Below are 26,363 nucleotides of genomic sequence, written 5' to 3' on the forward strand. Positions count from 1 at the left end.
AAGCAACAGCCCCACTCCTCCCAGCCCCGGTTCTTGACCGTGGCTTCCGAGGGGCCACAGCCATGGCTAAGAGGACACAATGTGAAATGTTTGGGGACCACTGGTTTAGGGTGACGTCCTCAATCACTTCTCTGCAGTCCAATAAAAGCTATTCCTCACTCACCTACCCCTCCATCAGGACGGACTAGGTATGTTCTGCTGCCCTTCACTCATACAGGAAGGAGAATAACATTTCATTCCACTCAATCCTAAAGTGATTTGTAACCCAAGACCATCCCAAACTGGTCATTTTGGGGAAGCGGCCTTATCATGCTGCATAGCTAGGCAGAGTAGGTGTGTCTATGCAAACACGGTCTGTTCCTGAAGTCTTTCCCCAGCTCCTCACTAGGTGAGAGAGGGGAGCTAATTCAGACCCTGCTTACGCTTAGTATTTAAAAACTCCTTAGTGTCCCTATCTCTGCCGGCCTTAGATTTCTCCTCCTGTCCGCTTTTTGACGGCTCAGATGAGGTGACCGAGTGGTTAAGGTGATGGACTGCTACCCCATTATACTCTGCCTGCATGGGTTCAAATCCCATTCTCATCAGAGGCATTTAGTCTTCACCCTCCTTTATAGACAACCATCTCCCCCTTTGGTACAATAACAGATCAAACAATGTTGCTTGTGTTACCCAAAATTGGGTCAGTTAGTAAGCTTAGAGAGGACTAATAATGCTCCTCCACCCAGAGTTTGGCAGAAAGCAGCACATTTATTAGCTTAATAGCTAAGCTCAAAAGAAGGGATAGGGGAGGGTGTCACACTCATACTCACGCTCCCAGGACAGGCCTGGCAGGGGAGATGTCAGGATCCTTTAAGGTAAGTGTCCCACAGCGCAGCGATGGACGGTGCGATTAAGATCAGTCTCCCTGAGGTGCAATAGAATGTAACACAGCGAACCACTGGCCAGATGGGCCGGGTGAAGGGCATTCACTGGAGGTACAAAGGAGAGTGGGAAAGCCACTTCACAGGCATTCAAAGAGGGAAAGGACACAAGCTGGGGGAGTTTAACAGACCTTTTGAGCATACAGGTTATACAGAGCATACAGATCACTGCTGCTCCTACAACATGATAAATTCTCAAGCAGCATGTTTCTTACTTTGCCCATCTGTCAATTTTGATGATTATTGATGGAAATATTTTGCCATTGGGTTGTGTGTTTAAACAGAAATTGACATTTACCAACAAATACACAATTCTTCCAAGCCTGCCTAGTCTGCAGTTGATGGGTTTAGAAGGACACATTCACTCTTCCAGGTCCCCATTCCAGGCCTGTGCTCTCCAGGTTGTCAACTTCCCGCACTGCTGGGATCCTTCCCTTATCTCCCCCCAAACCACTGCCCCACCCCTACTTCTGGGGTCCCTTCCCTACACTGTCTAACTCCACTGCTGGCAGGATCCCTTCCTGTTCCTTTCATTTCCTGCCTCCACTCTGGGCAAAAGCTCTGCACTCTTCCCACACCAGAAGTTGAACCCAGGCCACCTGGGTGAAAACCAGGAATCCTGACCACTAGCCCATATGGGACTATTGTTGCATCTGACGAAGTGGGTATTCACCCACGACAGCTCATGCTCCAATACGTCTGTTAGTCTAGAAGGTGCCACCGGATTCTTGGCTGCTATTATTACTACAACTCAGGCCTTGGCTACACTGGAGAGTTACAGTGCAGGTGGTGGCTTTACAGCGCTGTAACTTACTCCCCGTCCACACTGACAAGGCACATACAGCGCTGTATCTCCCTAGCTACAGTGCTGCATGTGCTCCACCTCGACGAGAGGAATAAAGAGAACAGAGCTGGTGATGCAGCGCTGGGGTGCCAGTGTAAACAGTGATTAATCTTACTACCCTGTCACTGACCTCCGGAATCTTCCCATAATGCTTTAAGTAGAGATAACGCTCTTTGTTTTGGTGTGATGCCTCTGTTTGTTTTGTTGTGAGCTCAAGGCTCCCGGAGCTGCTTATCTAAAAACCAAACACAGTTACTGTTTGCAGTGAATGAGCAGAGGCAGGGGGATCCCTTTGGAACACCCACAGCTGGTGTTTGCATGAGGAGAGGAGCAGCCGGGTGGGCACGGGAGGGGTCTGTTTTGGATCAGCGGTTTATCTGGTCTGTGAGGAAAAAAACAAAGGCGGCTATTTTCATTTAGTGAATGAGAGAGGGGTGGGGGAGGAGGCTTGAACTTGCCAGGCAGGGAGCTGACACAGTGTCAGCTCCAAAAATCCACTCGCTCTGTCTCCCCCACGCTCCGTGTCACACTCCACCCCACCCTCCTCTTTTGAAAAGCACATTGCAGCCACTTGAATGCTGGGATAGCTGCCCATAATGCACCACTCCCAACAGCGCTGCAAATGTGGCCATGACAGAGTGCTGGTAGCTGTCAGTGTGTCCACACTGCAGCGCTTTCCCTAAACAGCTGTAGGAAGACAGCTTTAACTCCCAGCGCTGGACAGCTGCAAGTGTAGCCAAACCTCTCTAAGCCGACCCCTTATGAGAACAACAGGGACTAGCATGACTAGATGTCCCGATTTTTGGGTCTTTTTCTTATATAGGTGCCTATTAACCCCACCCCCATCCCAATTTTTCACATTTGCTGTCGGATCACCCTAGCAGGGGTTGCACACAGGGCTGCATTAACCTTCAGGTGCTGAGGTTTCCCTCTCTCCATTCCCAGAGCCTGTGATCAGGAAACAGACATCAGGGCTCCCAGGTGCTGCACAGACCATGACTGAGATCAGACCCCATATTATGCAAGGTGCTGTACAAACCCTGGGCAACACTGAGACACCCAGGAGGTTCCCCTCAATTTCCCTGAGCCTCTGCTGCCCAACTTCTTCTGAATCCCTCTGGTTCACCCCCCCCCCACAAAAAACCCACCTTTCCAAACAGTCCTTCTTTCCTTGCCCCCTGATTCTGGTTTCACACCCTGGGACCATCTCCTCTCTTTGTCTCTCCCCCTCCAGGTGAAGCAGAGATGGAGGCAACTTCAGCCACTGGAGTCAGCCTCAGCAAGCACTGCAGCCGGCCCAGGGGGAGTGTGGGTGTTTGCAGACACAGGAAGGGAGCAGGGTGTTCTGGGATGAAGGCGGCAGGAGAACAAAGCTCAGAGACCCAACATGGGGAAATTCCAGGGGGCGGGGCTCTGACACATCCCAGGTGGGGGCAGCTCCTGGGGTCGGGGCTCTGGCTCAGCTCGGGGGCGGGGCAGCTCCTCGGGGCGGGGCTCCTTCACAGAGCAGGGGCGGAGCAGCTCCTGGGGGTGGGGCTCTGGCACAGCCCATGGGCAGGGCAGCTCCTGGGGGCGGGGCTCTGGCTCAGCTCAGGGGCGGGGCAGCTCCTGGGGGCGGGGTTCTGGCACATTGTGACGCAGAGCCCGGGCTGAACAGCTGCTTCCTGGTTCTCCACGTGCTGCCAGCAGCGCTGGAGCTGCCCGAGCCGGAGCGGAGCCGCTGTTCTCAGCTGCAGCTAGGATCTGCCCCCGGCCCCGCTGGGATCCAGGTGGGGACAGAGACTGGGGCCCGGGGGTTTCCCTTGGTGTGGCTGGCGGGGGCGGGAGGGGAGAAGCCGGAGCTGCATTCGGGGGAAGGGCGGTGGGACATTGTGACCCGGAGCCCCCGGGGAATGAGAGGCGCTGGGGGGCAGGAAAGTGACTCTGCCCCAGGGAGCCTGGGAGAAGCCTTGAAGGCGCCTCGGCCCCAGTGGAGCTGCAGGAGGATCCGCCCGCCCGCCGCGCTGGGATAGGGGGGCCGGGGCCCGGCCGTCGTGTGGGGGGAAGGGGCGGACAGCGGGCCAGGCGGGGGGGGCGGTGTATTAAATCACTCCCTATAACAATGTGCTACTCCAGGGCACTGCGCATGCCCAGTAACAGCCGCTGAAGCCGCTGCCCTTCCCCCTGCCCGGACCAGCCGTAATGTTCCGCCAGACGCTGGGGGCGGGGCTGGAGCGGGGCGGGGGAGTAACAGGGAGCGTGGGGGGGCGGGCGCAGAGCAGGAAATTGATGGGCGGGGGGGCAGGCAGCTGGAGGCAGGGTTCGTGGGGGGCTAAAGGGCACAATCCGGGCTGGGGGGAGGAGCAGGAGTTGAGCTCAGGGGGAGGCGCTGGCAGAGCCCCCCCCCTTTGGTGTGAGGGCGGAGGTGTCGGGGGGGAGGAGAAGCCGGAGTTGCAGGGGGGGGAGGTCACTGGGGTGGGGGGGGTAGATCTGTCTCTGTGCAGCCAGGACATTCCCGGGGTGGGAGGGAGGTGAGTTAACTGGATCCTGTCCCTGTTTTTGCCACTTCCTCCCACACACACATTCTCTCAAGATTTCCCCTTTTCTCTCTCATTATCACACGTGGCTATAAAATCCAGGGAGATTCTCCTCCCCCCCTCCCAATGATCAGCTCTCTAATTGCCTCTGATTTTCCCTTTTCTCTCCATACTTCTCAAATGTCAATTTAAAATCTCTCCGATGGGGGGTGGATTTTCCCACCCATTTTATCTGCAGCGATTTGTCCTTGTTTGGGTGGGAAATTGTTGCCCTGGGTCATTCCCCAGAACATGGCTCTCACTGGAGTGGGATGGGATGAGGTTCCCGTTCTCTGCCAGGGCAGGGAAGGGAAGGGAGGAGCACATCCCCCATGGAGACTGCCCAGACCACATTTCCCAATTCCCCTGCGGCCCCCTTCCATTGTCCAGGGAGCCTTACAGCTCCCCCTCGCCCTTAAATCAGCTCCGCAAAGGGCTCTGAGCTGCTCACGTGAGTGGTTGCCCCGTGGCCGGGGGGGACCATCACATTCTGTTTATGTGTTGGACAGTCATATAAAATCCAGTCCAACAGTCCCCCTTTTCCACTAGTTATTTAATAGCAACATCAAATCCCCTCCGATCTTGGTGGTTTTCTCTCATGTTATCAAATGTCATTTGTGACAGGGTTCTCTCTGCGTGTCTGAAAGATTGATATAAAATACCCCAAACATTTGCCCCACTTCTCTCTAGTTGTTTTATTTCTAATTGAATATGATGGGTTGTTTCCCAATGTGCTAAGATGCAGCCGCCTCTGGGGTGGATCCATGGTGGCCATTATTTGCTAGTGACAGCCCGTGGATCTTTCTTGCCCTCCAGGTCTTCCATTCTCCTGTTAAAGAAGCACTCCCCAGGCTCCCTCTGCCTGTGTGACTGGCCAGCAGGAGGTGGTGTTAACTTTCTAGCCACTTCTCACACTCTGTGAGGTAACACTTGCAGGGGCAGGGAAGGTGTCTGTGTGGGGAGATTGCAGCTGAAGGGGCATTGTGGTAGGGGGAGGCCTCTGGGTGGCTGGGCAGGGGGTACCCTAGTCAGGTTGGTGGGTTGTGGAGGTTTGGGGTTTTCGGGGGTGGTGGTTCTGATGTGCCCATCCCTGAAGCTATGGGTCCTGGAGGTGGGTATCGCTGGGGGCCTGGTGGCTGCAGAACAGTGGGGGTGGGTGTCTCTTGGGGATGCGGGACAGAGGGTTAGAGGGAGCCTGGTTCTGTGCCAGGGGCTCTGTCTGTGCGTCCCCCGCTGGTTCCTGGTTTTGTTGCAATGCCCAGTGCACAGAGCTGGGGGAGGGGATCCCTGGCACTAGGTGAGGGCATGCCAGGGAAGCAGAGTGATGGGTCGCACTGTAAAGCATCAGGGGGTCACACTGGGCAGAGGAGGGGGTCCCAGGCAAATGTCAGGGTAGATCGTTCTGGAGGGTGGGGAAGTTCCTAGGCAGGCAGTGAGGGACTGAGTTCCCATTGGGGGGGGTCCCTTGAGGGGGTCCCTGGCTGCTGGGGGCTCTTGGTGGGGGGAACCCTTTGGGATTCCCAACCTGGCAATCATGGTGTGGTGGGGGTTCTCTGGCCGGTGGGGCTTTGAGGGGTATCTGGGTTCCATGGCCAGGGACTCTGGGGGCTGCGTCCCAGGGAATATCTGATGGGATCCTGGCTGGGGGGTGTCTGGGGCCCCTGGCTGGGGGGTCTGGGCTCTGGGTACTAGGGGGTGTCTGGGGGCTGCTGCTAACCATGATCCTTCTCTCCGGTCAACTTGTACCAGAGTCCTGGCTCCTAGTCACCAGGTCACCAAGTCCATTCCCCAGTCACGTGCCCTGTCACTGTGATAACTTTCTGTCCACTTAGCAAACACTGTTAGTGTGAAATCACAGAATTTACTTTTCTCCTCTTTTGAAAACTGCAGGAACTTTCGGTTCCATTTGAAAATTTTTTGCCCCCAGTCCTTGTCCTAGATCTGCGGGGGTGAGGGAGGTGGGAAGGGAGTCAGCACTGCCACACGATGGTCTTTCCCACAGTGTTCTGAACTCATTCTTTCTGAAATCCGGTGTCATTGAGACCGTTGTTAATCCAGAGTCACTGTATGGAAAGACAAGGAGTGATTCCAGATGGACAGTGGGTCAAATGAGATCAGCCATTCTCCCTGTGAGGAGGGGCTCCCATTAGCTGCTCTCCCCAGAGAGCTAAAGGAGGGAAGATGCTCATACACTCTGTCCCTCTCTGCTCAGGATATTGGGGTTCAGCTTCCTGGGTCAGATGCTGCAGCCTCCATTGTGATCTGGGAGACCAGGCTTGGCAGCTGCTGCTCCTCCAGTGGGGCTCTGTGCTGGGAAGTGACCTTAATTAAAGCTTCTTCTCTGCCCGGCCCAGGGGATGACTTTCTGCAGCTGGTCCTAGCCCCCTAGGGCAGTCCTGGGCCCTGTTACTACTAAATTCTGAGCCAGAGTCTCCAGGTAACTGAAAGACCTCAGGGAATGTCCTAGGGTCTGGCAAGAAAGTGACTCTGCACAAACAACACCACCTCATTTCTCCTCCCATTAGCGGTTGCCAGGAGGAAATCCAGCCATGGGAGAGCAAAGCCCCCAGGAATGGGACTGTCAAAGCCAGAGGGGCAGGGAGAGAGGACAGGGGAAGGAGAGACTGAAAGGGGCAGTGGGAGAAATGAATTTGGGGGAGCGATTTCCAGCGCTCTAGTCCACCCAGACACATGTATTGCTGCATCCTGGGGCAGAACCACTTTCCAGTGAACAAAACAAGGATCAGACAGAGCAAAAGCCAGTTCCTGACTCCATATTCCCCCTGCTGGGGTGTGGCTGCCGTGGGGTCAGTGTCTGAGGGAATCCCCCACAGTGACTCCTTTGGTTCTGCTCTTTTCTAGCCTTGTGTTCAGAGAAGGGGTGAGGGGAGAGAGAAGGGAGGTTAAAAATGTGTCTGTGGACTTAGCCTGGCAGGAGGGGCCAGGTCTAAATTGTAATAAACAGATTGAGCATTTCCCAGCATGACAGAATCTAGGGTGTCTGTCTGCAGGGAAAGGGCCTGGGGGAATTGTGATGTGAAATTAACTAAAAGCGGTTCTGAAACACCCACAACTGCCCTTCTCCCCCAGACAGGCTGCAGAATGTTTTGCTCCAGCTCATCCCAGCCTGGCATGGGACAGGGAAGAGAAATGGCTGCAGTGGAGTCAGTCCAGGTAGAGATTATCGGGGGGTTGCTGGTGGGTTCCTGCTGGAGGAAAGGGAGAGCAAATACACCAGAGGTGGGAAGGTTTGCAGAGTCTGGTTTGGAGGTTGGAGCGGGGCAGGAAATTCACAGCGTGGGGAAAGGAGGAGGCCAGGGTGTGGCAGACCTGCTGGGAGTTATTTACTAAGTGGTCTAGATTCTAGGAACAGACCCAGGAGGTTTGGAGGTGGAAATGCCCTAATTTGTGAAGAGAGAAAATAACCCACCTACATGGAGCTAGTCAAACTGACCAGACTCCTAGTGCTGGAGCTTGACCTCATTAACCATCAGCTGCTGTGAGATATAAAGGGGACACCCATGAGTCAGGCTTATTGGAGCTGCCTCTCCCTTCATATCCCGCTCCTCACAATGAGGAGGATGTTGGGCATCCTACCAGCGAGCTCTCCCTGGATCCTGCTAGGGGCTCCATCTCCTGTATCAGTCAGTGGCTAGTAGGGGGGTGATGGATATGCTGGGAGAGATAAGGGGCTCTCTCTTCATCCCCTCACCCTGCCATTTGCTGGATACTCTGAGCCAGGTCGAGGTGGGACTCTCCTGACTATGATCCACCCAGAGCTTCCATTTGATTCACTCTTCTCTGCCACAAATAGTGGGGCTGTGAGTGGGGCAGAAAGTCCTTAGTGTTGGACTCTTACTCTTTCAGGGACTGGTGACCTTCAAGGAAATGGCTATGTATTTCATCAGGGAAGAGTGGGCTCTGCTGGACCCCACTCAGAGAGCCCTCTACTGGGATGTCATGCAGGAGAACTATGAGACTGTGACCTCGCTGGGTAAGGGTTCCTGTCCCTTCTGTTCTTGGAAGGGGAAATGAAGGGTGAAGGTTCACGCCACCCCCACAATGCCATCTGTACCCTGTCCTGTTTCAGCATCACCCCAATAGGCCAGTGACACACATAATACCAGAGACCTTCCTCTGCTGCAGAACACTTTGGGAACAGAGCACAGGAGCCGTATTGCACAGTGTCAAATATCTCCTGTTTGCTCAAGTGAAACTGGGGGTTAGGTCTGGCATAACTGTCCCATACCCCTAATCATTTTTGTTGCCCTTTTCTGAACCTTTTCCAATTCCAATATATCTATTTTTGAGATGGGGTGACATGTGCATGCAGTATTCAAGATGTTGGTGTATCATGGATTTATTTGCTGTTTTTACAAATATGATCTATGAGATATTCTGTCATATCTATCACTTTCTTAATTATTTCCTACATTGTTCACTTTTTTTCACTGCTGCTGCACATTGAGTGGATGTTTTCAGAGAACTATCCACAGTGACTTCAAGATCCATCTCTTGAGTGGAAACAACTAATTTAGACCCCATCATTTTGTATGTATAGTTGGGATTGTGTTTTCCAATGGGCTGCACTATGTGCTATCCTGTCATCTAGTACTGCTGAGATCCTGGATTGAGTAATATCCCTGCCCTTCCTGTTCCCTTTCTCCACCGAACCCCGCCAGCCCATGCTTCCTGTTCCCAGCTTCCCCAGGATTCTCGCACTGTCTCTGAACATCTCTGTCAGCAAGAAGCAGTGCCAGGGACACTTGCCCTCTGTCTGGAGTCTTCGATTTCTGGGACATGGATTTACTTTCTCTGTGTTGTAAGAGGCTCTGTCATAATGAGTGTCTGTGATGTTACCCAGAGTACAATCTGGACTGTTAAATAGCAGTCCCCTCAGTCCTCCAGCATGGAGTGCCTTTTCCACTGTTTTCCCGCAAGAACAGCCCCTCTTGGCCAATTAACACACAGTCTCCAGCATGTAATTCACTCCCAGATACACAGTACTGAGTGCTGCTAGACAGCCACTCATGAATTACACCTCAGGAGAAAACCAGCAAATTCTCAAGTGCCCAACTTTCCCCCAGAAATGTGCATCTTGCACTGTCCAGCACGCTACTGAACGACCCAAGCTCATATGAAGTCTGTCATTTCATCAGCGGAAAATGACATGCACCAGCTTGTTATCCCAAACAGAGTTTCCAACACACTTCAATCCACACATACTGGTTAGATGAACAATAAACCAAGATTGTTAACTACCAAAAACTAAAACTAGGCCCAGTCCATGAAAGGGGCACTCCCAGGAGAGACTGTATAAAGGCTGGAACATGAAACACCTTTGTAAACCTGGGACAGCTGCCTTGGGGACAATGACAGGGAGAATCCCCCAAAGTGACTACTTTGTTTCTGCTCTTCTCTGGCCTCTGATTGTTCCTTCCAACGTGGAGTACTTTGCACTTGTCTCTACTGAATTTGATCCTATTTACTTCAGATCATTTCTCCCGTTTGTCCAGATCATTTTGAATTTTAAACCAATCCTCCAAAGCACTTACAACCCCTCCCAGCTTGGTGTTGTCCGCAAACTTGATACGTGTAAGAGAGAGACTGTTACTGGGAGGGTTTCCCCATGTGTCAGAGGGTTACACCCTGGTGGGAGGGGGCTAGGCCTGTACTGGAATAAGGTCACTCTGTGCTTCACAGTGTGCTAGAACCTAGAATGTGCATTAGCAGGGGAAAAGCTGGGGGGAATCGGCTTGGGGAATGGACAAAAGCCTAGTCTGAATTCTCACACCTTGCCCTTTTTCACCCCGGCAGGCCAGAGAATAACATCCATGTTTCGCTGCAGATCATCTCGTCCTCCCAGGGACAAGGAAATGGCTGCAATGGAGCTGGCTCAGGTAAGAGATTATCAGGGTGGCGGGCTCTGCTTGGAAGTTGAGAAGCAGTAAATGCATAAGAGGGTGGGAATTGCTAGAGGTGGTGGGAAGCAGGAAATATCTCGGGTGGAGAAAGGGAGGGGACAGCATGTGACAAACCTGCTGAGACTTGTGTAGTGTAGGGCGTGATGGGTTGTCACCCCCAGGAGGCAGTTTGTGGAGCTTCTGGGATCTGCTGTGTCCTCTAATCCTCACGCTGGGCTGGCCCTTCTCACACTGCTTTGCTGGAGATTTCGCCAGCCTCTCCAGGGCCTGTTATCACCCAACACAACAGCAGGTGGCGCCATGCAGCCAACTAAGCTACCTGAGTGCGTTACCTAAGCCACTCAAGGACAGATAGAAGACAAGAGCCAATTTCCCACTCCCCAACCTTGCACACTTGCTGTAGTATACATCCAGAATGATACCATCTTATAGTGCACAGGGATCTCTATAATGCAAGCTCATTAATGTAGTTCCCCTTCCCCTCGATATGGGACAGATGTGCACAACAAGCTGAGATTTTCCCCAGACACTTCACTCAAAATACGCTGGTTAAGATAAAGCATCAAACAAGTTTATTAACTGCAGAAAGATAGATGAAGTGATTATAAGTGATAACAAACAGATCAAAGCAGATTATTTAGCAAATAACCAATACTCAGACTAAGCCTAACATACTAGATGGATAGAATTTGAATTAGCAATTTCTCACCCTGACTGATGGTACAAGCAGTCCCCCAAGTTTCCATACACAAGCTAGAAATCTCTTGATCCTGGGAGCAGCACTTCCCCCACATCCGTTTTTGTTTCTCAGGTGTTTCCAGAAGTTCTCTTGTGTGGAGAATGAGGCCAAGAGATGATGTCACACCCCACCTTATGTAGCTTTTCCATATGGTGGGAACCTTTTGTTCCAAACTCAGTTCCTAGTCCAGTTTGTGGAAAAATACAGGTACTAAAATGGAGTTTAGTGTCATGTGGTCTGGTCACAGGCCCTGCTGAGTCATAGTAGCCATGACTCATAGGCTGGCTGAAACATTCACAGGAAGGCTAAGCTCTTCCACAGTCCATTGTCTTTGTTGAGCCATCAGCACTGTCTGGCTTCTTCATTGTTGTACCTGAAAGGCTCATTGTGGGTGTTACCCAGAGTAAGCACATTTGAAATACAGATACAGAGTCAATATCCATAACTTCAGATACGAACATGATATGTGCACACAAATGGGATAATCATATTCAGCAAATCAGAACTTTTCCAGTGACACCACACATGATGCATCTTCTACAAAATAGATCATAATTATGTCCTAATCATATTATAATCATACCACTATGATTAATATGGGGGTGTAGTGTCAGATAGGTCCTAATTTCAAGGCACAGGAGTTGGGAATGGAACTTCCCCTCTTTGTGGAACAGGAAATAACCCTCCAGCCAGGTCTGGGACAACTTCCCAGACTCTCAGTGATGGAGCCTGAATCTACTGACATTTCATTAATTACCACCAACCCCAATCTTTGTGGCAACTGTAAACTTTATCAGTGATGATTTTGTACTCTCTTCTAAGTCATGGATAAGAATGTTAAACAGCACAGGGCCAAGAACCAATCCCTGCAGGAACCTGCTAGAAAGAAATCCACTCGATCATGGTTCCCCATTTACTATCAGAGTTTTTAATCTATTTAATGTATGCCGTGTTTATTTTGTATCATTCTAGTTTTTTTTAGTAAAAATATTGTGCTAATCAAGTCATGTCCCTTACGGAAGTTTAGGTATATTACATCAATACTATTAGCTGCAACCAAACTTTTGATCTCATCCAATAAGGATATCCCGTTAGTTTGATAGGCTCTATTTTCTCTAAACCTTTGTTAATGGGCACTACAATTCTGACCTTCTAACTTCTATTCTTTATGATTGACTTCCCCTTTCTTCCATATATTTTATTTGGAGAGTGCTTGGATTCCTACCAGGGAGCTACTATCAGGGTCCAGAGACAGCCCCATCTCCTATATTAAGCTCTGGCTAGTAGCTATGTGATAAATGTGAAGACCCTGCTTCTGTCTGTCAGATGGGAGACACAAAGGTTCTCTCTTTCTACCCTCTGATGCCTCCTGGCTGCTGTAAGCAAGGTGGGGTGGGACTCTGTTAACATGTGCCTCCCGGAGCTTCCATTTCCCTGGTGCTGCTGTTCCGTGAATAGTGGGGTTGTGAGTGGGTCAGCAGGTACTGAGTATTGGACTCCTGCTCTTTCAGGGGCCGGTGACCTTCGAGGAGGTGGCTGTGTATTTCTCCAGGGAAGAGGGAACTCTGCTGGACCCCACTCAGAGAGCCCTCTACAGAGATGCCATGCAGGGGAACTATGAGACGATGGTCTTGCTGGGTAAGGATTCCTGTCCCTTCTGTTCTTGGAAGGGTAATGAAGGGTGAAGGTTCATGCCACTCCCACAATGCCATCTGTACCCTGTCCTGTTTCAGCATCACCCCAATAGGCCAGTAACATACATACTACCAGAGACCCTCCTCTGCTGTAGAACACTTTGGGAACAGAGCACAGGAGCAGCATCACACAATGTCAAATATCTCCTCTTTACTCAAGTAAAACTGGGATTAGGTCCAGCATAATGAACAGAAGCTTCCTACCCCCAGCCTTCTCTCAAACCCTAAGCCTTCTCTACCCAAACCAGAATGTGCTTGGGGTGTAACAAGCAGGCGGCTGGAGTCAGAGCTGCCAGTCCAGGGTTACTTATCATACAGACACTCAGTGCGTCCTTGAACGCTGGCTGGGAGTATCCAGACAGGGGAGCTCCAGCAGCAGAACACTGAATCTCACCCAGGATTACAGATGACACAACTCCTCGCTGATCTGGATTGCACCCCAGCATGTGAAAATGGCCTAGGTTGGTAGTGACATTTCTTGAGACATGGAGAGTCTTGCTCCCATATCACCAGGTGCAATAAAAATAACAGGAAAGGCCAAATATGTAAAACTGATTATTCAGCTTGCTTTTGACCTGCATCATATTTTGCAATATATTCCAAATAAGGAAATTAACGTGCAACGTATGTGTCATTGTTTGTGGTTTTAAGCTGTAAAAAGCTTGTGTGATTTTTAGCTCGGGAACAGTATTCCAATAGCTGTCGCCCCCTGCGTGCTTGTAACCAAGAAAAGAGCCTCAGGCTGAGCTGATTCAAATATTAATCCTGTGGTCGTTTTCCACAACAGCCTCAATAGGTCCCTGTGATGGAATGTAAGGCTACATCTAGACTACCCACCGTATCGGCGGGTTAAAATCGATTGCTCGGGGATCGATATATAGCGTCTCATCTAGACGCCATATATCGATCCCCGAGCGCGCTTATATCGATTCCGGAAGAACACCAACCCCAACAGAGTTGCTGATTTGACAGGGGGAGCCGCGGACATCGATCCCGTGTGGTGAGGATGGGTGAGTAATCCGATCTTAGATATTCGACTTCAGTTACGTTATTCACGTACCTGAATTTGCGTATCTAAGATCGATTTCCCCCCCTAGTGTAGACCAGCCCTTAATGTCTTCACACCTTCCCCCTGCAGGAGAATGGCTGTTTGACCAGCTGTTTGCCTTGTTGTCTCTGAGGAACTTTTCTGTGGGTGTTCCCCAGAACTGTAACTTTTTCAGTAATATCATACTGTAAAATCTCACAATTTTACATACAGTGTTACTACACATTTTAACAGGAGGATAATATTCAGTAGGTTATGCGTTTTCTAATGATATCTCACAAGCCATACTGGGTACAAAATTGATCATAATTTTCTAGAAGAGTGAACACAGGGGTACAGATTGACACAGTGTCTGTGTGTGCGTTCCCAGCAGATATGTGGGTATTTCAATCCCTCATAAGCACAATGTTTGGCATCTTCAAGGACCTGGGGAAGTGGTCCTGGGAATTCACTAGTTTAGCAAGTGTGAGACTGCATGAAATTGTGAGACACTTTGGTATTAATAATAAAATAATATAATCTGATAAAATTGCAATGAATAATGCTAGGTATGCCATGTAAAGTGTCAGTGAAAATGTTATGATTTGCCAAGTATGATAATTTTGTTTCTATGTTTCTATCACCTTTGTATTGTGAGTTACAGATATGTAAGGTATATCTGTATTTCCAGACTTGTGCAGTTTTTCTGGGTGACACCCCCAGACATATTGGCATCAACATTGCCTAGCATGTTTGATGGCCCATTGAGGGTCATCAGCTGTACAATGAACCTATGGACCAAGGGGATTCACCTATTGAGTCAGCAAGACATGCCGGGGTTTGCCTGTGTAATGAAACCTCCAAAGCTTTTCCATGCCATGTGCTGTGAAGCTTGTGTTTGGGACACAGGAAGTACAAGCCACATGGCAAAAGGAATATAAAGCGCAGCTGCATCATCTCCATCTTGTCTTCAATCCCCCTTCCTACCTCTGGAGCAACTTCTCTACAAACTGAACCCTGGAACAAAGGACTGAATGACCCATCCAAGCTGTGGATGCGTTCCAGACAGACTTTCAAGCCAGCAACTCACCAATACTGCTAAGAACCTGATATATCCATTTTGGAATGTATCTGACTGCTTTTCCATTTAAATTCTTTCTGTCTTTCTTTCTTTTAAACCTTTAGTTTAGATGCTAAAGAATTGTCTGGAAGGATGGAATTAACTTCATTCTTTCATTTGTTCTTTCTTCTAAACATTTAGTTTAACTGCTAAAGGATTGGCTTGCAGCATGCTATTTTGGATGAAATCCAAACCTGGGTAATGTGGCTAACCTTCTACCCACCCACTTCCTGGATCCAATTAGGATCACTCTCCTGCTGCCCTCTGGCCATGCTGTATCACAGTGAGCAGAGTTTTTAAATAACCTCTCACTGTACGGGACCTAGTTGCTGATTAGGAGTCAGAGAACTGTCATGCAATAAAGGGGGCCGTGTGATTTCTTTTTTCAGAGTCTCGTTAACCAGTGTGTGGGATCAGAAGCACAGTTTGTGACCGGTCAGTGAGTTTAATTTCAGTGTTAACCACCAGTATGGGGAGCATCTGCTCTCCCTTTTTCAGCCTGCTCTGACCTTGGCATTTTCAGTGAGGACTGCCCCAGGCACACTAGGTCACACTAAGCACTGAAGATAAATTAACAGAATGTTTTTGATGATCAAGTTGTATGAAATCAACTGAACTCCTTTGTTTTCTTTCATCTGAGCGGAGTTTCTGGTTTTCCAACGTGATATGATCTCCCAGCTGGAACAAGGGGAAGAGCCATGGGTCCCAGAGCTCCAGGGTTCAGAGGAAAGAGAGATCCTGAGATCTCCCCGCACAGATGAGGAAACATTAAACCAACTCAGAATCTGTAAGTGCCTGAAGGAAACATCTAGGATGCCCTACAAAGCTCTTGGTAAGTCTCTCAGTTCATTATTGTCCATAGCAGGGGTCGCATCCGCAGGGTAAATATAGCTCAAGGCTTCCTATAGATGCTAGCAGACACCGGGCAGTAGCTTTCTCCCTTCCCCCTGTGAAGTTGGATGGGATGTGAAGGCTGAATTGATCCCTTCCTCTCTCCTGTTGGGGGGAGCTGAGTTCCTGATTTTTATTTGTCCTCTCTCCAGCACTTGTTTTGGTTTGGCCTTCCCCTTTCCATCCCTGTTTGAGGTTTCTGTCTCTATCACAGCAGGTGATGCAATGACGTGTGAGGTTCAGCACAGACCAGAAAAAGAGCAGGGAAACCAGCCAGGGGAGAAAATGGATAAATTTATTTCCTGTCAGGGAACTCAGAAGGGCCTTAAGGAAACCAGAATACAGCAGGAAATCTGCAGGGAAAAGCAAAAAAAATACATGTGCTGAGTGTGGGAAAACTTCACTTACAGATCAGGCCTTTCTCAACATCAGAGAATCCACACAGGGGAGAGGCCCTGTGAATGCAATGAGTGCGGGAAAACTTTCAGTCGCAGCTCGCACCTTTTTGGGCATCAGAGAATTCACACAGGGAAGAGATCCTATGAATGCACTGAGTGCGGAAAAACTTTCAGTCGCAGCTCACACCTTATTCGGCATCAGAGAATCCACACACAGGAGGGGTCCTATGAATGCAGTGAGTGCGGGAAAACCTTCAATCGCAGCTCTCACCTTATTCAGCATCAGAGAATCCACACGAGAAAGAAGCCCCGTGAATGCTGTCAGCAGGCCTGCACAACTCGTAAAGTGGTGATGTAGAGAAATCTCTGTATTAACTATCTCTATAAATCTTTATAACGTTGCATTGTGTTATTTTGTATTAAGTATCTTTATCTTTATGACATTGCATCCGGCATGATGTTATTTTGTAATTCATATGACTTGACATTGTGCCTCTCTATTTTCATACAACTTTGTGTTAGATCCCTATATAGAAAATTGGTAGAAAACTTTGTATCAAATGTTATAGCCCCTAAGGATAGTATAGTTAAAGTAAAAGAAAACATGTGCCTTTTTGCTAGAAGTAGAATAAGATCTTCCCCCGCACTCTGTAATCAATTCCTCTATTGACTGAATGAGGTGTGAATGAGTGAGGCTTGGAAGACACCCACCTCCAGACAGCTACAACAGTTGAAGAGGGAATGGGAGCCAGAGCAAAGGACAATACAACTTGTCAAGTGGGCCCAATAAAGAAGAGCAGACATATTGATGGCCTCAGGGATTAGAAGCAAGCACCTTCTTTAGGAAACACCCTCTTTGAGCAGCATTGGGACAACACCAAGAGAAAAGCACCACAAACACCAACGGACGCAGACCCAGATTTTGAATCTGGTCTAGATTTGCATAAGAAGGAAGCTGCTATAAATGCGAGGTGTCTTGCAGAAGGACCCCGGATCTCGTCTTGTCACCATCGGACCATCGATTTGGATCGGTAGAAGCCCGGCTCCACCCCTCCCACATCTAACTCACCTGGCCAGTGCAGTTAAGGGGAGCAACTAGTTGGTAACAACAGCAAGACGGAGTGTGTTTATGTTTGTGTGTGTGCGTGAATGCATGACTGTGATATATATCTCATGTGCATATCATAGAGTATTAATTGATACCTGTATTACTAATAAATGTGGCATTTTGCCTTAATCCCCCTGAAAAGTTCCTGTACAGTACTTTGAGTAAAACAGCGAGGGCCACAATACTCCAAAGAAAACAGCTGAGGACAGAAACCCCCCGGCCCTGCGGAAACACCCCCCACTCAGGACCTCCCAGCCTAGCGGAAACACCCCACCCAGCCCTGCAGAAACAAACCCTCCTTCCCCAGCGCCGCCCCACCAAAACAGCTGTGGGTCGAAAAGGAAGGTTGGTGGTGGGGAGGTGTTACTTGATGTTAAATCAACCAGGGACTCCCAGCCAAAGAGGTTGCTGGGAGCCCTCAGGGTCAAATTAAAGGGCCTGGGGCTCTGACGACTGGGGGAACCCGGAGCTTTTCAGGGCTGGGGCAGGGATTTAAAGGTCCCAGAGCTCCTGCTGCTGAGGGGAGCCTGAGCCCTTGAAATCCCAGCCTCACTCCATCCCCTGGAGCTGCCGCCAGGATTCAAAGGGCTCTGTGCTGCCTGCAGCCACAGGGATCCCTGAGCCCTTTAAATCTCAGCTGCTGCCGGGATTCAAAGGGCTCTGGGCTGCCCGTGGCTGTGGGGAGCCCTGAGACCTTTAAACCTCAGCTGCGGCCGGGAATCTCTGCGAGCAGCCCAGAGCCCTTTGAATCCCGGCCATGGCTGGCAGGCCGGCTTTAGGAAGTGCGGGGCCCAATTTGAACATTTTTGGCGGGGCCTCGCAGGGATGATTGGGGAAAAAAAAGCCTTTCAGTTCTTAACAACCGGTTCCCTATAAAAAGTTCTGCCACAGTATGTATTTTTTGTACCAGTAGGGTTACCATACGTCCGTATTTTCCTCCCAGATGGCGATTTAAGAACCAAAAAGCTTGACATGTCCGGGAAAGTACAGATGTATGTTAACCCTAGCTAAAAGTTCTTTTTTAAAAAGATGGGTCTGAACTAGAAATGAGCTCTGCCACTCCCTTAGGGTGTGCTAGGGTGCACATGTGTGGGTCCCAGCTGCTCCCTGCCCATCTCATTGAAGCAGGTGTGCAGGGTTACTTCCCTCGGAACTGCAGGGCACCAGTGAACATGGGGCTGGCTGGAGGTGGGGTAGCGGGAGGATGCGAGAGGTAGGGTCTGGCTGCAGGCTGGGCAAGGGGTGTGGGGCAGGCTGGAGACAAGAGGTGTGGGGTGGGCTGGCTGGCTTCAGGCAGGGCCACAGGGAGGGTGCGGCATGGGTTGGCAGGGCTGGAGACAAAGGAGTGCGGCACTGGCTGGCTTCAGGCAGCGGGGTGTGGCAGGGGTTGGCTGGAGACGGGTTGGTGCAGGGCTGAAGGCAAGGCAGGGGGTACGGGGTTGGCTGGAGACAGGGCAGGGGGTGCAGGGCTGGTGCGGGCAGGGCAGGCAGTATGGCAGGGGTTGGCTGGAGACAGGGCAGGGGGTGCAGGGCTGGTGCGGGCAGGGCAGGCAGTGTGGCAGGGGCTGGCTGGAGACAGGGATGGGGGTGCAGGGCTGGCTGGAGACAGAGGTTGGTGCAGGGCTGAAGGCAAGGCAGGGGGTGTGGGGCTGGCTGGAGATGGGCAGGCTGCAGGCAGGAACTGGTGCAAGCAGGGCAGGAGGTGCAGCAGGGGCTGGCAGGGGACGGGCTGGCTGCAGGCAGGGCAGGGGGTGCAGGTACAGGGGGTACAGCCCATCCTCTATGGTGAGTGCCTCCTTCTCCTCCTCCTCCTCCTCCCCCCTCTCCCACTGGGATAGCAGCAGCAGCCTGGGGCTTGGGGGCTATTTCAAGGGCCCGGAGCGCCCCTTCTTCCACTGCCCCAGCTCTGTAAATAGCCGCGGGAACCCTGGGGAAGCGGCGGGGCTCCAGTGGCAATTTAAGGGGCCGGGGAGGTAGAAGCAATGGGAGTCCTGGACTTTTTAAATAGCCCCCAGAGACCCCAAGCCATACCCCAGGGCTCCAGCAGCAGGGCTCTAGTGGCAATTTAAAGTGCCTTGGGTTCCAGCCCCTGCTGGGAGCCCCAGGCCTTTTAAATTGCCCCCTGGGGAAACTGGGCCACCCTGGTACAGCGCACTGGCTTTTGCTGGTACTGGGGCTTGGGTGCGGGGTCCTCTTAGGAGCGAGGCCGATTCAAGGGAATTGGTTAAATTGGCCTAAAGCCGGCCCTGGTGGCTGGGATTTAAAGAGCTCTGAGCTCCCCGCCCGCCTGCCCAGAGCCCTATAAATCCTGGCCGCGGCTGAGATTTAAAGAGCTCTGGGCTCCCTGCAGCTGCGGGCAGCTCAGAACCTTTTGAATCCCGGCCGCGGCTGAACTTTAAAGGGGTTTGGATTCCCCGCGGCTACGGGCAGCCCAGAGCCCTTTGATTCCCAGCTGCGGGACGCACAGTGAGACTTCACGGGCCGCAAGTTGCCCGTGGGCCGTATGTTGTGCATGCCTGGCATGGAGGGGCAAAATAGGTATGAAATTTCCGTGGCCTGTCACTAGCAAATAGTAGCCACGATGGATCCTGCCAGAGGTGGCTACATCTCAGCACTGTGGGAAGCAACCCTTCACAGAGACCATTTGTCTTGTGGTTTGGGATACTTCTCAAGACATGCTGCACTCAGAGTGACCCCCTCATCCTGTGCCAGCTGGAGAAAAGAAAAGGGGCCAGCCAACTCTCCCACTACCAGCTGCGAACCACTGATCCCCAAACAGGGGGAGGCCTCTGGCTTTGATGTGTATTAAATATCAGGCTGGTCTCTTTCTTTGGCAAATATCTAACAGAGCTAAAAGAGGGAACAAATGATCCTCAAAGGAGAGGGGAAAGACAATCACTGGGAAATTTAATCCCCTGCAACATCCAGAATGGAGAGCGACTCAGGGCAACAGGTTCCCCCGAAGGAAGAAGTTTTTGGGATTTAGAAACATAAGGAACAGCACAAAACTTGAGAGTTTTGTTAATTGACATTTGATAATGACACAGAGGGAAAACGTGAGCTTTCAGATCAGTGTTCAGAAATGAAAGACAAAGGGTGGAAATCAGAGATTTTGGATCCATTTTGCAAATTATAGAGAGGAAAGTGGAAAATCAGAAGGATTTTATATCAGTTGTTGATAGGAGGTAAAATCTGAGTGTTTCACATGAATACTTGATAAATGAATAAAGAGGAAATGGGCAACATTTGCAAACATTTTGTGTTCAATAATCTGAGAAAAGGTGTAAATCTGAGATTTTCTTATTATTTTATAATTAAATCTCAGGGCATATTCAATTAGAAATAGACAACTAGAGAGAAGTGGGGCAAATGTTTAGGTTATTTTATTTGAATCTTTGAGATTTGCAAAGAAATTGTGTCACAAACTGCATATTTGATAACATGAGAGGAAAACACCAAGATCTGAGGGGAGAGAGTCACTTTCCTGTCAGGGCCCAGTGCTCCCTCCCCCTCCCCCTCCGGGGTCTCTCACTCACTGGGGGCTCCAGGCGGGGCTGGTGCGGTCAGAGCCTGGGGCTGCCTAGGGGGCAGGTCTCAGCTGGAGAAAGCCCCCCCCCCCGCCAGGATAGGAATGTGCTACTGGTAGCAGCCTGAGGCTGGACCCTCTCTATGGGGGACACTTGCTTCCCCCTCCCCTTCCTGGCCCTTCCCACGCCCTGTTGCCAGCAGAGAGTGGCCCCCCCAGCCCAGCCCAGAGGTGTCCCTGTCTCAGGCCCCCCCCAGCCTCTGCCCAGTTCAGAAATCACTCGGGGGAACCATTTCCCACCTACACAAGGACAAATCACTGCAGGTGAAAATGGGGGGAAACACCCCAAACCTGAGATCTGAACTGGCCATTGGCAAAGGGGAGAGAAAATGGGGCACAATGGGGGGAGGGGAACAGGGAACTTCTCAGGGGTTTGAGGGAAGGGGGTGCCAGCCTGGATGTTGCTTGTTGCTCTCTAAGGAGAAAGGGGGTAGGACAGGAGAGGAGGGGGGTCTCCATGGAGGGGGCAGTGGTAATTCCGAGGGGATCTCAGCCCTCCCTTTTTCTCCCCGCTCCTCCGGGGTCACCTGCTCTTCTCCCCTCGCCCCCCGGCCATGTCCCGGCTGCACAGACATTTTCCATCCATCCCTTTCCCAGGTCTCCCCCCTCCGCAGCCCCCGCCCGACCCCACGCAGGGGCTGCTAGGTGTAATGCATGTTCAGTAGGGATTTCTCCCCTACTAATGCTGGGGTGTTCTTCTCCTATAGGTTAGTCTACTAATGATCTCATCTTGGTGCCATGTGTGTCAGTTCATTGCCATGGCACTCGTGTGCTTAGACATCTGAGGATGCTCTATAGAAAAGCTCCTTGAGTGAGGTGATCCACAGGGAGTAGCTCAAAGCTCCAAAGTGCCTGGCCAGGGGCAGGACATTGGCACAGCAAGGGCGGGGTGTGGCAGTGACATCACAAAGGCCTTTTGCAGGACCTCACACTATTGGTCAAAGACTATTGGTGAGCAGGTGGTGACCTCACAGAGAGATCCTGACATCAGTCAGGGGCCTGGGGCTAGGGAAACCTCAGAGACCCCTGTGGCTTTGCTTCAGCAAGTCTCCTTCTCCAGGTCTCTGTCTGAGGACTGAGAGAGTATTCGGGTTCACGGACGTGAGCGCCAGGAGAAACCTCTTTCCAGTTTTCTCCTTCCCTTGTAGTGATTTTACTAGAAAACAGCCGTCCCTCTTTAGAAAGTAAGAGCCTTCTGGAGGTGTGAAACCTGTTCAGTCTGATCCATCTGGTGAGAGTTGAATTCTAGGCATGGAAAACATGAGTTTAAGGAGGCAGAATTTTATTCCGCATCTGGGATTTTGTCCCTTAGAATCATGGGGACATTAGGGTTTGTCTTTTGTGTTTCACCTTTTCCTCCATCCACCTGTCCCTCCCTCCTTTCTCTTCATCTCTTCTTTTGTCCTTTCTCCTGTTCCCCTCCCAACACCAGGACGAGTGTGTGCGTGTGTGTTGCGGGGGAGTGCTCTGCAGCTCTCACTGTGGGAGTTCCACCCAAAAATGTAAGGCTGAAATAGTGCTCAGGCAGTCAGGGCTGGATTAACCTTTTGTTGGCCCTGGCACCAAACATATTTGTGGGCCCCAGTGTAGTCACTGTGGGCTCCGAGTGTGGGCCTGGTGGGGCAGTGCCATTGGTGCCTTCGTATACCCGGTACTGAACCTCAGAGACATTTTTCATTTTGATCACACACCTCTCCATGACTATATGCATTGCCATACACAGCTCCCTCAGCCCGCCGGTTTTCTTATTGAGCTGTACACCCATGTGGGTTTACCAGTGTCCACAGTGAGCAGAACTTTCATAGTGACCAAGGAAACTCCCCACAGATTTATCTCTTTCCTCATTCAGACCTTCTCTAGCCATGTCTCCAGTACCCCCCCATGTCACCAGTCACTGCATGTGGTCCTAGTCTCAGCTCAAAGTCCTAAAGCCAGCAGACACCTGATCAGTTCTGACAGATCCCTCCCTCAGCCCCCATCCTGCCATGTGAGCAAGCCACCTGCAAACACCATTTCCTCAAAGTGAGGACTTAGCCCTTGGGAATCTGAAGACACCAGCGTCTCTCCCTCTGCTCCCATCTACATGCTAGTCTGCTACCTGGTCACCACCACCTCTCCGCATACTTGTTTCCTTTCTACTTTGGACATGCTCCCAACCAGCTGGAAGCTCCCTCTGCAAGCCTGACCTGCTCCCGCCTTCCCTGTCCCCCGACATTCCTTTCCTACTGGTGACCTCTGTTCCTTGAGGTTAACTCCAGTGTCTTTAGGTGCTCTAGCTTAATGGCCCCAGGAGTCATAGAGCCACTTGTAGTTTCTCTAGCTACAGCCATGGGGCAACTGCCAGAGGCCAGCCTTAGACAGCTGCAGCTACTAGCCGCAGGAGCGGAGGCAATGCCAAGGCTGAGCATGCTTGAACCTTGCAAGGGCAGCACTAGGGACTCTAAATCCTCAGCACTGGCCCTAGGCAGCTGCAGACTCTGGAGTTAGGCACTTTCCTCCTCTAGGTTCCTGCATGGTTACAGAACTGCAGTAAAGTGGAACAATTATCAGCTTCTGTGATTGGACGATGTCTGGAACCATCTAATAAGACTGTCCTACATAAATGAGGAAAGTTGAGGTGCCTTTATTATTCTTTTGTTCCATTCTTTGTTTCTATGGGGAATTTGCCAGTGCAATATCACTGTCTTCCTTTTAAACAAACAAAACTAAAAAAAAAAGAGTAATGCCTGTTGAAAATAGCAATTCCAGCCCTCGTTAGCTCTGTGAAGACCCCAACGTTTGTTGCTCAATTTTCTCCTACTTTTTCTAGAGTAAATGACAGTGGATCAGCATATTTGATTTGGGAGAAATGAAGTAACAGCTGCCCAAATTGAGCTTGAGCACTCCTGATTTTGAGGTGTTCAGATCTGGAAGGCAGGGGCTAGATTCCTTTTATGAATATTAGATACATCTGGAAAGGAAAAGTCAATTTCTATTTTCATGGCTCAGAAGTGGAAATCCTCCTGTCCTGTATCTGAAGCTGTCCAGGTCCAGTAGAGCCTCCCATTCCTTACTTACCATTTTATCTTCTGGTGGGATCCACACACCTCCCTTGCCCAGCTTCAGATAGAGAGGGGCCCTGTCCAGTTAGTCCACCCAGTTTCATCTTTGGGGGCTGCCAGGCGAGGTCACACCAGCATCCCTAAGCCTGTCTGGGGAAGTCTTCTGCGGGTGCTACCTGGGCCAAAGCCTTCTACTGCTTGGTCACACCTCCTCCCTATTCACAGGTGGCACCCCCTTCTAGCAGCCAGCCCCCCAGCCGCAGCAAGCTGCAGCGCATGGAATCTCACACCTTCCCCCCTCCCTTTCCTGTTGATAGCAGCCAAGAAAATGCTGGGAAATGTTCCTTCTCTGTTCCAAGGCAGGGAGCTGGCCAAGGAACTACAGCTCCCAGGGCCCTATGGGGTCTCAGCTCCCCTACTGAATGCAGGCTGCTCTGAGGCTCCCTTTCTGCAGTGGGGAGGAAGTTACTGTTACAGGTCCCTTCAGAGCTTGGGCCTAGCACTATGGCACCATGTCAAATCTAGTACTGCTCCAAACTCTATCGAGCTCTGCTGCTGGCAGGATCCCTTCCCCTTTTTTTTTTTTTTGTTTCCTGTCTCCCCTCCAAGGAGAAGCTCTGCATTGTTCCTGCGTGGGGAATTGAACCGAGGTTGTCTGGGTGAAAGCCAAGAATCCTAGCCACTAGACCACATGGGACTTCCATAACACGCTTACATGTTCATATTAAATAACACAATTAAACGTAGCCATTCAAAGTAGCCATTTAAAAGAAGCCATTCAAAAAACTTCAAAAACAGACTTCAAAGAGAAATTGCAGAGTTACAACTGATCTGCAAACTTAACACCATTAATTTGAGCTTGAAGAGGGACTGGGGGTGACTGGCTCACTACAAAAGCAATTTTCCCTCTCTTGGTATTGACACCTCTCTGTCAATTACTTGGAGAGAGCCACATCCACCCTGACTGAATTAGCCTTCAGCACTGGTTCTCCCCTTGTATGGTAACTCCCTTTACATCATGTTCCAATATATATTTATGCTACTATCTGCAATTTTCACTCCATGCATCTGAAGAAGAGGGCTTTTTACCCACGAATGCTTGTGTCCAAATAAATCTGTTAGTTCTTAAGGTGTCACCGGACTCCTCTTTGTTTTTGTGAAATAAAAGCAAAATGCACTCTAAGCTGATCTTAACCCTTTCAATGCCCTTACAAACTTAGATGCTTCTCACCACAGGCCGGCTGGTGGCTTTTCAGCCAGGCTCTCCCCTTTTGTCAGCGCTTCAGTTGCTTGGTGTGGGGGTGTCTGTAGATGTAGGTGGACGAGAGAGACAAAGCATGGCAAATGTCTCTGCTTTTATCATGTCCTTTCTTCCCTCTTGGCTTTGCTCCCCCTTCAGAGTCAGGTGAGCATCACTGCGTCTCTCCGAGCAAGTCTGAGCAATTTCCCTGGGGTGTCCTCTTGCAGGTAAGTGATTGCACTGTAGCTCCCTTGCTGAACAATGGCTGTTGATGGGTTGTTTGACACCCTGTCCGGGTGTTGGTTACTTTCCTTGCTGTTGTCACTGGGGAGCTAATATTTGGCTGACTCCCCCACCTTACAGCATAGTGATAACCACACTGCACAATTCTCATAACTTCATATGCATGAATGGTAAACATCTATGTGTAGAGAAATGACTTTCAGCAGATCATATCCTTTCCCCTGATACCTTACAAGGCATGCTCTGTATATAAGATCACGATTATATGAAAATGAGGAATAAGGGGGTTACAGCACACTCCCCCAAAGGTACAGAATGTCACACTGAGATTCTATTTTCATTTGTTATGTAACAGCATTAAAGAGATCCCGTGACTGACCAATGGCATTTTCAAGTGCTAAAATAGCAAGCGCTGTTGGTCTCTCATTGGCCATCAGCGACTGAAGATACGGTTTAATGAGCCAGAGCTTCAAGGCGAGGGTGGCTCTGTCCACTGCCTTCCGTTGCGCTGCTGGGCACCAAGTCCCTGACGGTCAATATGTGAAGCTGGGAGAAGAGAGTGGGGTGGCAAGCGGTGGTAGAACTTTTGCCACTAGGGTCTAGCTGTCTAACTTCCTCTTCGTACTGCTGGGCCCCCGTTGCCTTCGGGTAACACAGGAACTAAGGCAGGAATAGGGTGAGGAAGCAAGTAAAGCCGAGCAAGGAAGGCAAAAGTTAATCTTATCTTCATGGGCAGCTCGCAATGACGTCCTTTTTCTGTGCCACAGCTGACAACAACATCCCAGACAGAAAAGTAACAGGCCGAAAAGAAACCTAGCAGCTGCTGAAACAGTTCAGTTGGGAGCGTGCTAGACTAACAGGCTCTTCTATCCTCCTTTGTGCACGGGCGGGATGTTTTTTGAGAGTGCAGCAGTTCCTTTAACTGCCACGAGTTCCTCATTTCAGGCTATGCAGCAGGAAAAGACAGCATGGGCTTCTGCACCGAGTTGGCCCACCTGACCTTCCATTCTTCTCTTGCTCTTTGTCAGCAAGG

At 50.5% G+C, this 26,363-nt stretch overlaps 1 protein-coding gene across 1 annotated transcript in view; it reads left to right on the forward strand.

Moving 5' to 3' along the window:
* Positions 1–8,238: 8,238 nt before the first annotated feature.
* The window catches only part of LOC127052645 (zinc finger protein 707-like), a 77,692-nt gene continuing 59,567 nt past the window's right edge, over positions 8,239–26,363 (forward strand). The window contains exons 1-2 of the mRNA XM_050956530.1: positions 8,239–8,313; positions 10,137–10,219. Coding sequence (XP_050812487.1) covers positions 8,280–8,313; positions 10,137–10,219 — 117 coding nt within the window. The 5' untranslated portion in view covers positions 8,239–8,279. The remainder of the gene's footprint in view (positions 8,314–10,136; positions 10,220–26,363) is intronic.

The sequence above is a fragment of the Gopherus flavomarginatus genome, chromosome 5 (assembly GCF_025201925.1).
Source record: "Gopherus flavomarginatus isolate rGopFla2 chromosome 5, rGopFla2.mat.asm, whole genome shotgun sequence".
In the NCBI taxonomy this organism is placed as follows: Eukaryota; Metazoa; Chordata; order Testudines; family Testudinidae; genus Gopherus; species Gopherus flavomarginatus.